Genomic DNA, 13,289 nt, shown 5'->3' on the forward strand with positions numbered 1-13,289 from the left:
GAACTGTTCTAAAAACAGACAAGGTATAGCAGTGCTAATAGCACTGGTTCAAAGTCCCATGTAGAGGGCCCTATATATATATCAAGAGTCTCAGAGTAGGAGTGCTGATTAAGGATCAGTTTTGACTTTTTAGATCACAATGAATGAGATTACATGGACAGTGGGACCTTATCCTAGATCAGAACTTTTAATCTGAGATGCATTATACATACAAACCCCAGGCCCTGTATTTGGATTTGGCCATAGTATCATTATTCATTCACCCTGCAGGATTGTTCTGATAAACCATCTTCCAAAAAGGCCTATAATGTGGACAATGAAGAATTGTTGGGAAATTCCCATCCTGTGTGAATGTGAGGGCAGTGTTGTATTTCGTCCAGAAGAGGGCGAGAATCAGCTTCAGGAATCACTGCTTCCCTTCCATTCCTGGAAAAAAAAAGATTTGGTGTCTCCTTCCAGCCATTTTGAGATGGAGTAATAACACATCTGACTTGATTGGTGTAGAAGCTATATGGGTGTATTGCTTACACTTCTTTGTGTTAGATTTAACACCATGTTATCAAAGATTACTTCAAAGGAGGGAGGGAGGAAGGAAGCATGTTATTCAAACATGACCTAGGTGTCCGCTACTACAGTTTATGAGTATATCACATTTGTTCTATTGTGATTTTCTTGCCTTTTGTAAGCTGAACACACTGTACTTACAACTATTCATCAAATAAAAATGAACATGGTCAGCAGACATCATAACCAGCTGTGACTTTATTCAAAAGCTTGGAAACATTACATTGCAATACGGAAGAAAAAGAATCCTGCAGATTATTTTTTTCCACAGACAATCCTCAGATGCCACCACTGTACAGAAGCCACTTGACAGTTGACATTTGATCTTCAACATTCAACAATACAAGAGGCTGCAAAGCACACTGGTAAACAGCTGTCAGTAGTATTTTAACACCAAGATAAATGTCTAAAGAACAATTGTGCTAACTGAGTCATAGTTCTATATTAAAATTCCTATATAATCTAATTGAAAATTACATTTTCATCAACACTTGTAAAAGGCTCATTTCCATACAATGCATACACAGTATAACTTCCATTCTAACATGTTGTCAGTTATAATGAAAGGCTTGCTTTTGATAAAAAATGTACTCAGAAAACCAAAAAACTAACAGGTTATCTTATTTTTTAGTTAATCCAAAAGCTGAGCTCAAGGCCTGCTCTAGGGTAACTGTTGTGTCCTCAAATATCAAAAGAATCCGCATCAATAGTGCTAAATTATATTTCTTGACGGTAACACTGAAACAATTTGATAAGATTGACAGGTTGACATTGTTTTTATCAAGTTGTAAGGTTATTCACAAATGTACTGAATTGAATGAAAACCACTTAGAAGTCATCTGAATTTAATCTATGGCATGATTATTATGGTAGTGTGGCCACCACTTTTCGGAACTGCATTGTATGTAACACTGTACAATTGTTTGGTGTACATTCATTTTTATTGAAAAAATACTACTATAGCCAAGAGTAGAGAGGAAGAAGTGAAAGGCAGAATAAATATGATTTTTTTTGTTGGGAGGAGTTACGTATCAGTCTGTCAGTACCTACATTACAGAGAATTCCATTGTAGATTTTTGGCTTATTAAACACATCTTGCAGATTAGCTTATTATGGCTTCAAATGACAAATAGATGTCATTAAATTGAACACTGTGGTTTTCAGATTCATCCAGCTTCTGTATGAAAGATGACTCCCAACAGTCAATAGAGCTGTCTACACAAAGTCAGGTCAGGCTTTATTTATCCTAAGCCTCGGTTATTTCTGTATTAAATAATAAACTCAGACAGGTACAACAAGAAAATACATGAGCAACTCTGTTGCTTTATGAATCGTACATGTCTTAAATAAACACATTAAAGTTATACCCATATGTAAATAAATGTAAACTATTCACAAAACATACTGTATATTTGTACATGATGCCTGGACAAAGTCAATGCCTCTTCTGGCTGCTCAAAGCCTCAAAGATTTGTCTTCTTTATGGTACACATATTGACATCTTGATAACACATACTTCTAATCTAAAACTTCAGTAGCCCCTTATCCCATGAATTAAGATATCATTGTTTCAGAACCTGAATTCACAGTACAAAAATATACTAAGCCTTCATGAATTCACCATCAGTACTATCTACAGTTTGATCATCATTAAGTCTATGATCAGCAGTAGACTTACGACAGTCTTGGATAGGTCAAACACATTTTGAGTCCATCCACTCTCTTCATCACCTTTAAAAATCAGTTTGGCACTTAGGCACTAGAACATTATACTAGCACACCTCATAAACATAAAACAATGAAGTAATGAACCGTTTAGCTATTTGTGTAATTTATTACATCCTGTGGAAGGTCCACCACCTTGTGAGAAAGTTTCCTCTGAAACAGATGAGTTGCACAATATCGCTGTGGCATGATGTTGACCAGCTAAACAGCTTCTGCAGATGTCTCAGTGGAGACAGACATAGTCACTTTGGCTATTTTCACAGTGGTCTTCACACAGCTCTCTGCAGCCCTGTTGGCAGCGATGTGCCTGCTCTGGCAGTCAGACTCCAGGCTATTGTCCAGCTGCTGGGTACTGCCCCGGCACGCCTGGCATGAGCTGAGGAAGGCGTGTCGCAGGTCCTTGCTCCTCAGGGCGTAAATGATTGGGTTGACTGTTGAGTTGAGCAGACAGAGCATGCTGGCGAATGCAAACACTGTCTTAATATCATCATCCATCTTCCAGAACAGGTCATAGACCATGATGGCCAGCACAGGGCCCCAGCAGATGACCAGCACCACCAGGATGAGGACCAGGGTCTTGGCGAGCCGGATATCCATGCGTGTCTGCTCAGGGCGCATGGTCTGCACCTTCGTTCCGTCTGCTGAGTACACCACCAGGCTCTTCTGGGAGGTGCGGCTCAGCATGCGCACAGCGTGGTGGTGGGCCTTCCACAGGATGTACATGTAAGCGTAGATGATGAAGAGGACCAGCACGCTGGTCACCCCGATCCAGAAGATCAGATACTTCTCATCGATTAGCGGGAAAAGGTCTGAGCAGACCGAGTTGAGCTGCTTGCAGTTCCAGCCCAGCAGAGGGAGCACTGCGAAGACAATGGAGATAGTCCACATCACGCAGAAGGCGATGACAGCCTTGGTCCGCGTGACGATGCGCCTGTAGGCCAGGGGTCTGTGGATGGAGATGTAGCGGTCTATAGCAGTGAGAAACAGGCTTCCCACAGAGGCTGTGAACGAAGCGATGACCCCACCTAACTTGAAGAGGAACACATTGGGGCTGTCCTTTCTGTGGAACACATGGAAGTCCAGGAAGCTGTAGACGAAGATGACGCTGCCAAGCAGGTCGGCTACAGCCAGGCTTCCTATGAAGTGGTAGGAGGGGCGGCAGCGCAGTGTGCGGGATTGGAGGATCACACACAGCACGATAAGGTTCTCAAGCACGGTGAAGGTTCCCAGAGTGAGGGACATCACCGTCACAGCCAACTGCTGGCTAGGGGTCAGGATCATGAAGCATTCCATGTCCACGAAGTTCTCCGCACACTGGATTCCGGTTCCCTCATCACCAAAGCCGCTACTGTTGCCAAACAGGTCTGTGGCATTGGTAGGGAAGAATGGAATGCCTTTTAGGATGAGTTCTTCATCTCCAGGCACCTTGTCTGGGAAAGAGTTACTGCGGAAAGCAGGTAAAGGCTTCTGGACGGACAATCCACCCTTAGTGAAGTCAGTGTTGATGGTGGCGTCATCATAGCTGGCATCATTGGAGCCAAGGTACAGCAGTCCAGAGGTTATAGTCCGGAAGGTGGTGTCTGCCACACCATCCAGCACAGACTTCATGACTGGGCCTGAGAGGTGAACACTGGGGTTTAAGATGATCTCTGATTAACCTATGAAATGATAAGAGAAATGTTTGTGTTTATGCCTTAACATTGAACAGGAGAAATTGGAAAGCACAGCAAGAATTGTGCTCTTTTATGACAGTTAAACTGTTAAAGAGCTGTCGTTTCAAAATGGCATTTAATCCTATATTCTTTTGCCAAAATTAAACTATAATTTAGATTGGGCTTTTTCTCACATGAGCAAAATCATCGAGGTGTTTTAATTACAAACTTCTAACTGGTAACTGCCAAAATAAAGGAAACATGAGTAAATGAGTGAAACAAAGTATACTGAAAGCAGGTGCTTCCACACAGGTGTAGTTCCTGAGCTAATTAAGCAATTAACATCCCATCATGCTTAGGGTCATGTATAAAAATGCCCAGTTGCCCATTATTTTAGTTACCATGACTAGAAGTGTGGGTGTGCGTGTCTCTCTTACCAGATCTCAACCCAATGAACACTTATGGGAGATTCTGTGGCGACGCTTGAGACAGCTTTTTCCACCACCATGAACAAAACACCAAAAGATGGAATTTCTCATGGAAGAATTGTTGCATCCCTCCAATAGAGTTCGAGACACTAGAATCTATGCCAAGGCGCATTGAAGCTCTTCTGGCGGTTCGTGGCAGCCCAATGCCCTATTAAGACGCTTTATGTTGGTGTTTCCTTTATTTTGGCAGTTACCTGTATATTTAATTCTATAAAATGTGAATTGTCTAATGATGATCAGCAGAGGCACAGTGGCACATGGACCCTCAGATTTGTCCTGTTTAAAAAATGTACAAATGTTCATATTTCTTACATAGAATTAAGCATAATGATTATGGCTCTATATGACAGGAAAACTGCTTCAGGAAATTCTCCAACTCCCCTACCACCTCCAGCCATCCTTACGTACTTGGTCCCCCTCAGATTTTTGGGGTGCATGAGGGGCAACGCTTTTTATTCCATTTTTTTTAGGTTAACCATTAGGAATGGTCAAAGGGAGTTCACTGTTACTTAGCTGTTGCCCTGCATGTCACACAGAGAGAACAATTCCATTCATATCAGATAACTCATGTGCAAGAAGAGACAGTCTATTTTGTTCACGTTTGGCCAAGCTAACTCTGTCGGAGATCACTAAATGCAGCTCCTGTTATACATTCCCTTTACTGTCATTCTCATGTTTAGCAGTAGCCACAGGATGGTGCACAGGTGCAATCATACCGAAGCTAATGGGGTGTTATACTGTTATCTAAAAGTGAATAAACATTTATTTATCTTAAGGTTAGGAGTTAGGTTAAAAGGTTAAGGATATGGGAAGAGTTAGCTAACATGCTAAGTAGTTGCAAAGTAGCTAAAAAGTAGTAAGTAGTAGAAAAGTTGCTGAAATGTTAGTTGTTCATGATGATATTCAAACGCGCAACCTTCAAGTTACTAGACGTTCGTGTTATAGGACACCCATCCACCCTGACCAACCACACTCCTTTCGTTTTGGAATTAAGTAACCTTCTGTCTTATGTAAACATACCAAATGTAACATATCATACTAATTTGAGGTTCTCGGGTTTTACTTTCACTATGTTACGTCTATTCTATGAGACCAGCATGTATTATGTGTTCATTAGGTTTCGCCTTTATTTTTTACATTAATTAACGTGTTATTTTTCTTCAATTATAGATCTACAATTCGATGCCATTGCTATAGCCTACAATAGCCTCTCGTTTTTGTACGGTGAAATGAATGAAAAACTCATTTTGAGTGCCGGCACCGTTTATATGTAGGTGCAGGAACTCTGAAATACTTTTGAGCTAATATTCTAAAATGTGCATGAACTCAAGCAGTAGAACATTTGAAGTGCCACAGTCCTCAGCTCCAGTGGGCTCCTGCCGCAGTCAGGCACTGATTAGGACACAAAGAGTTTATAATAACCTAATAAAAAGTCTTTACCTTCACATTGCTCGCACAGGTCCCTCCACCCAAACTGTATCCAACCATTAATCCAACCTTGACTCGCAATACCTGACAAAAGAACTATACATGTAATCATTAAAACAAGGAACGGTAAAAACATTTACAATTATATAGAAAATATATTTGTCTAACTATCTAGTTATTTATTGGTTTATAAGGTTTATTGATGGGCGCTCAGAATGGCATCTGCTCTTTCATGTGCGCCTCCCGCAGTGGACCTAAGTTGCGGCTGCTGCGATGTCTGAAGTCTCTCTCGGTGAGTGCATATTTATGAAGCATCATTTTCGAAAGCCACATCACGTGCTGCGAAACGCGCTCTCCATAGATTTATATAGCCAACCCCAAAGCAGCCTTCAAGTGTAAGAACAAGGGAACATGCATACACAATAAACGAATTTTGCACTTGGACAAAACGATAGCTGCACATACAGGTACTTTAACAGGTTCAGTGCATTATGGCTAAAACTGGTTCACATACGGATAGGCTTGTATAAGGCAATATGTCAATTTCTCATGATTTCAATGTCGTTGATGTGTTATAATGAAACATTACATTCTATAATATTCTTTAAATTTAACTTGCTTGAACTTATTGTTCATTAGGCTACTTATCTATATTTTTCCAATTAAAATATTGCTTTAAACTAGCTCATTTGAATCCCACCAGTGAGTGATCTGTTAGGTGTTTTCCTGTCAGTGGCACACACTGAATGTAAATTATGTGACATATGCAGAGTGGGGCAAGGAAGAGCAGCCTAGACATCTTCTGGATTAATTATTTTGATGAATCACCTCAGAAGTACCATGTATTGTATAGTCCTCAACAGCACAGTATGTTATGTCAAATTATCAGTTTGTATCATTAGCCTGTGTTTTTCTTTAGGCATCTGTTTCTTTCCAGACTGCTACATGTATGTTTTTCCCCTCACTGTAATGTTATTGATTAAGGATTATATAGGCCAGAGAAGATGAAAGGACAATGCCTTTGGGATAGCTCATTGTCAGTCTTATGATCAATTACTGTAGATATTGACCTCAAAGGGCAGATATCTAAGAGGGCCCACTGGGCACAAACTGGTTGAATCAACCTTGTTTAAACATAATTTGTCAACGTATTGTGATGTGAAATCTACATGGAAAATACATTGGATTTGAAAAAAGATCAACCACAGGATTATGTCATCATGTTAACCAAGTTTCAACATAGACAAACCTTGTCTAAAATATGTTGAGTTTTTACATTTAAAACAAGGTCAGATCTTCAACGTTATATCCAAAATCAGAAAAAAAACTATAGGCTATGTAGCACCTCCTACTGGAAAATGTATCTATGTACAGCTACACTTTGGCGTCCCATTCAGGGTTTTAACCAATCCCAGCCCTGCTTAGCTATGATATTTGTCCAAGTTAAAGAATAGGACTAAATCTCCCAAAAATGTAAATGCACTTTAAATAAAGTTTTGATTTGATTTTGTCCTATTTTTTTTTGTTGAGATGGAGATGTGAATCCAACATGTCAACTATTAATTTGAGGACAAACTGAAATTAAAGGCAGACTAAGTCAGTGGTACAGATGGAACTATCCAAGCAGAAGATACATCTCCTTCAAATGTTGATATTTGGTTCCATTGTCCACCAAACACAATTCAATATTACTTTTTAATACAGTAAATAGCTTACAGTTAAGGCTAACTAATGTAACATTCAACCTTAAAATGAGTAACACATCCTTGGCCACATTCTGAGGTTAATGTAACTATACATTTCTTCTTATGTGATCATATAACTAAAGTGCGAAGTTCAAGATAGCAAGGTCGTCACAGTTCTGTGGAGATTGTCAATTTCCATTGGAATTTGTTTGTGCTTTTAGATGGTTGAACGCATAGGGATTACAGATGGGAAATTCAACTAACTTTTAGCTGTCTTATTGAGTGGGTGAATATAGGTTGTAATCTCATTGATCATCCAAATATGACCCATTATCCTAGTTGAAATGACGAGGTGTGCCAGCGAGGGGGGAGGAGTCTGTCTATATACAGGGAACCATGCTACACTTGAGGTGCATGGGCATATTGATAACCAGTATATGTACCTTGTTTCTATTACCCAGAGTGGGTACTGTAAAACAGAAGCAGACACTTTATTAGACTGAGAAGGATAGGATTGTATTGGTTATTTATTCCTTCAGGTAACACCCCCCGCCTCCACCCAATTGGAAATGACATTTTCAGTGAGAATTTTTTTAACTGCAACGAATTATAATGCCGACCCTCCGAAAGACATTATGTATGCCATTGCCAAAACTGTAGAACAGGCATTGTTAAAGCTGCAATCTGCCTTTGCTGCCTTACAAAAAGCCCTGGTTGGTTTAAAACGTGTACTTAATGCTGGCAAGACTAAATGTATGTTGTTCTCTAACTCTCTCAAAACATTTTCTTTGTAAAATGTGTTGTCCTCAGGGCACTGAAAATGATTATGTCAAGTTCGTGATTACAAGCAGATATCTGAAATTAATTTATAAAAAGTATTGTGAAAAACATAGCATAATTACACAATCATTAATTTGTTAGGCTGGATATCAGAATTAATCTTTGGCACATCGTGTCCTTTGGGAAAGAGAATTTGAGATAATTTAAGGTTTTCTGTGAGGTTCAGTCTTATTATTGTAGCAGTCTGGTCCCATGATGTCCTTCAGGGTCCACACTCTGCAACATCTCTGTTGTCCTGCAAAAGTGGAGCGATTTCCATTGATAGGGGCCATTTTCACCGAGGCCAGTTCCATTGTTAATAAATGAGGCCATTTGGTAGCAGTCTGTCAAATTGAAAGCGCGGGGAGAAGTGGGAGAAGGATCCTTCTCAGCTGGGAGTGTTCTCCCAAGAAGAGGTGTGTCCTTCAGTGTTGATTGTAGGGGGGGTGAAGAATACAAAAATTGTAGTTAATTTAGGTACCAATAGTTGTGCGTAGAACGTAGAGAGGGTTTAAATATCTTAGCCCCTCCCCCCCATTGGTGCTTTTGTGCAAAAAAGAGTAGCAGTGAAAAACCACAGATGACAGGTTAGCCTTTTTCTAGTTCCACTTTCTACAACACTGTCATGAAAGTGTTCATGAAACTAGAACGCTTATGGCATTTTTGATTAAACAAAGTCAATCATGTTTTGAAATCAGTGTCATCAAAGTTTGAGTTGACCCCTGGAGGCCAACACTTTCTATCTGTGTCTGTAATAAAAACATAAACAGCAGTAAACGAACAAATGAGAAATAATAAACCAAGTGCTCATCAGGGTCTATACTTTTTATTTCAGACTGTCACCAATGGCCTAGCCTATTAAAACATCCTTTACAGCTGTGTTGACTGTGAAGAGTATTATCCACGTCTCTCTCTCTCTCTCTCTCGCTCTCTCTCTCTCTCTCTCGCTCTCTGCTGAAATAGCATCTAGGTTGTCACGCTCTGACAAGGCTGGCTATGGATTCAGTGGGAACTTAGACACAATGTCCAATTCTGTTTTTGTTCTATTTTTCATCTCTCTCCAACCGACCTTTCAATATATACTTCCCCGGCGGCTGGCTTGTGATGCAGAATATATTTTCTGTATTTATTTAACTTTTATTTAGCCAGGAGAGCCCATTGAGACCAGGGTCTCATTTTCATTATTACTACTGTATGTCAATTTTGGTATCCACGGAACCACAAAGAAATGACATAAACATTAAAATGGGTATTGTGACTGCACCAAGAAGGTACAGCCACTTATGGAGATAATTTGATATGAACAGAACCTAACTCAGCCACACCTTCTTTCACACTTGGACTCAAATGGGAAGGACTGATCTGAAGCTCTGCCAATCAGAGGTCAAGTAGACTGAGAGTCAAACCCCTCATTGAAACTATAAAATACTGTGAATGAATGACAAGAGAAGTGCCTTGATTTAACCACGTTCTCCCCCTTGATCCTTGCCTTCCTTACCTCTTCCTCTCACCAAGAGTATATATGGACAGAAAAGAGCAGAAGCTCTGAGTTGTCCAATCAGGCTCAGTTAGTCTTAGTCTATTAAATTGTTCAGAAACTATGCACTTCCCTAAGGGGACTCCTTTCTGGATGACCTCTGTAGCGCACAAACCTTTGAGCTAAGCTCTTTCGAGTCCTCACCGTTTCATGAATTTATATCGTAGGAAGAACTTTGGAACACGCACCAGAGCCCCTGAGAAGATCCCAGACGTCAACACAGACCAATAAGTAAACAATCTGATTGTCTTACTTTCCTTGAATGCATTGGCATTAAGCTGTAGGCTTTATCTTACGATTCTGTGTATTGATTAATGAACTTCAATCTTTACGCACAAACTGATTGAATCAACGTTGTTTCAATGTAATTTGTCAACATATTGTGAAGTGGAATTTATGTGGAAAATACACAGGATTATGTCATCATGGTAAACAAATTTCAACACATACAAGCCTTGTATAAAATATTTTGAATTTGTACCTTTAAAACAAATGTCAGATCTTTAACGTTCTATCCACTATATATATATATATATAAAAATAAGCTGGAAAGCACCTCCTACTGGAGAATGTATCTATCTACAGCTACCCTTTGGTCTCCCATCAAGGGTTTTAACCAAGCCCAGCCCAGCCCAGGTCTGCTTAGCTATGATATTTGTCACTGACTATTACCAATGTGCTATCGTGATACTGATTGTTGAGAGAGCTCCACTTAAACTAGATAGATTCACTGTTGCAATCGAAGTCATTCCATAGGGTGGGTTTAACAGAGCAAATTAAATGTAACCATACTTTATCACTCATATATCATCAATGATGTTACTTAGACTTACAGTATATAGCATTTGGACAGTCATCAACAGCTATTGTGTAAATTCAACGCAGAATTAAAAAAATATATAGACAATACATACACCTAGATTTAGTCCTATTCTTTAACTTGGATTTTTGGTTGAGCTGGAGTTGTGAATTCAACATATCAATTATTAATTTGTAGACAAACTGGAATTAAGCCAGACTAAGTTGTCACGGCCGTCAAAAGGAGGAGACCAAGGCGCAGCGTGGTATGCGTACATTCTAATTTATTACAAGAATGAACACTGAACAAAACTAACAAAATAACAAAACGAACCGTGAAGCTATACAAATGAGTGCTGACAGGCAACTACACATAGACAAGAACCCACGAACACAAAAGGGAAAATGGCTACCTAAATATGATCCCCAATCAGAGACAACGATAAACAGCTGCCTCTGATTGGGAACCATAGCAGGCCACCATAAACCTACACATCACCTAGACCTACTTACCCTAGACTTACAAAACCCCTAGACAATACAAAACTAGCATATCCACCCTAGTCACACCCTGACCTAACCAAAATAATAAAGAAAACATAGATAACTAAGGTCAGGGCGTGACATAAGTCCGTGGCACAGATGGAACTATCTAAGCAGAACATTCATTTGGTTGCATTGACAATTAAACACAATTCATTATCACTTTTGAAATACAATAAAAACCTTAAAATGAGTAACACATCCATGGCCACATTTTTTGGTTACTCTAACTATAAAAGTCTTATTACGTAATCATATAAAGCGTGCATGTTCAAGATAGCATGCATAGGTTGTTGCTGGTCTGTGGAGAAAATTACAATTGCTGTAATCTGCGCAGAATCTCGAACAGCATTGATCACTTGCACCATGTATGTACTTTTAATGTAATCTCAACTCACTGTAATCCAGGTCATTTGGTTATGCTATTAGATATAGCAAGGGATAACACATAAATGTGTTGTATAAATCAGCAAAATATCGAACATGGGCTGGTCCCCCCCCACATACACTGTTAAAATTAATGCAAAATAATGTTTACGACCACAAATAACAATAACTGCAACGAACCTGTGTATGAATGTAGATATCGACATCAGCATGCTTTTGTGCCACAGTCGATGACACGCAGGGTGGTTAATGGGCCAGCAGGTTGAGGGTTCGCCAACTACCACAGACGAGCTCCTTCTCCCTGCCTGTTTCATTTACACTGCGATCAGAGTTAGCTGCAGACAATGATCAGCTAGGGGGAAATCAGATGTTCTACATTTTGATGGTACATTTATAATTCTATAAAATATATGTAACAACTGTTCCACCAACAGGTTTCTGTGCCAAAGCACCACACAACCAAGAAACAAAGTATACCGACATCAGGCGCTTCAATATCATGGTTTGTGTTTTCAACACCACAATAAATAGACTATGTCAATCTCGAGAATCAGAAAATACATCCCTCCCTACCTCGTAGGCCTACCCAGTATCGAAGGCTTGGCTTGACAACTTTTGTTGTGTTTTGTAACAGTCTCTTTCCATTCATCAGATGGCCGCTGCACGGGTTGATTGATTGATTTAATTTGTTTGTAAAAATAATAATAATACATACAGTGGGGAGAACAAGTATTTGATACACTGCCGATTTTGCAGGTTTTCCTACTTACAAAGCATGTAGAGGTCTGTAATTTGTATCATAGGTACACTTCAACTGTGAGAGACGGAATCTAAAACAAAAATCCAGAAAATCACATTGTATGATTTTAAGTAATTCATTTGCATTTTATTGCATGACATAAGTATTTGATACATCAGAGAAGCAGAACTTAATATTTGGTACAGAAACCTTTGTTTGCAATTACAGAGATGATACGTTTCCTGTAGTTCTTGACCAGGTTTGCACACACTGCAGCAGGGATTTTGGCCCACTCCTCCATACAGACCTTCTCCAGATCCTTCAGGTTTCGGGGCTGTCGCTGGGCAATACGGATTTTCAGCTCCCTCCAAAGATTTTCTATTGGGTTCAGGTCTGGAGACTGGCTAGGCCACTCCAGGACCTTGAGATGCTTCTTACGGAGCCACTCCTTAGTTGCCCTGGCTGTGTGTTTTGGGTCGTTGTCATGCTGGAAGACCCAGCCACGACCCATCTTCAATGCTCTTACTGAGGGAAGGAGGTTGTTGGCCAAGATCTCGCGATACATGGCCCCATCCATCCTCCCCTCAATACGGTGCAGTCGTCCTGTCCCCTTTGCAGAAAAGCATCCCCAAAGAATTATGTTTCCACCTCCATGCTTCACGGTTGGGATGGTGTTCTTGGGGTTGTACTCATCCTTCTTCTTCCTCCAAACACGGTGAGTGGAGTTTAGACCAAAAAGCTCAATTTTTGTCTCATCAGACCACATGACCTTCTCCCATTCCTCCTTTGGATCATCCAGATGGTCATTGGCAAACTTCAGACGGGCCTAGACATGCGCTGGCTTGAGCAGGGGGACCTTGCGTGCACTGCAGGATTTTAATCCATGACGGCGTAGTGTGTTACTAATGGTTTTCTTTGAGACTG

The 13,289-nt window shown here is 40.1% G+C and overlaps 1 protein-coding gene across 2 annotated transcripts; it reads right to left on the minus strand.

Annotated features, from left to right (window-relative positions):
- Nucleotides 1-744: 744 nt before the first annotated feature.
- On the minus strand, nt 745-6,151 carry LOC139556181 (cannabinoid receptor type 1A-like). 2 transcript variants are annotated; one of them, XM_071369784.1, is made up of 2 exons: nt 5,870-6,151; nt 745-3,905 (listed from the first exon to the last, which is right to left on the minus strand). In XM_071369784.1, the coding sequence occupies exons 1-2, from the start codon at nt 5,991-5,993 to the stop codon at nt 2,491-2,493; spliced, it is 1,539 nt and encodes a 512-aa protein (XP_071225885.1). In that variant the 5' UTR covers nt 5,994-6,151; the 3' UTR covers nt 745-2,490. The 2 variants fall into 2 exon arrangements, with proteins under 2 accessions (XP_071225885.1, XP_071225887.1); XM_071369786.1 differs by having other exon boundaries at nt 745-3,947.
- Nucleotides 6,152-13,289: the final 7,138 nt, after the last annotated feature.

The sequence above is a fragment of the Salvelinus alpinus genome, chromosome 27 (genome assembly GCF_045679555.1).
Source record: "Salvelinus alpinus chromosome 27, SLU_Salpinus.1, whole genome shotgun sequence".
NCBI classification, from domain to species: domain Eukaryota; kingdom Metazoa; phylum Chordata; class Actinopteri; order Salmoniformes; family Salmonidae; genus Salvelinus; species Salvelinus alpinus.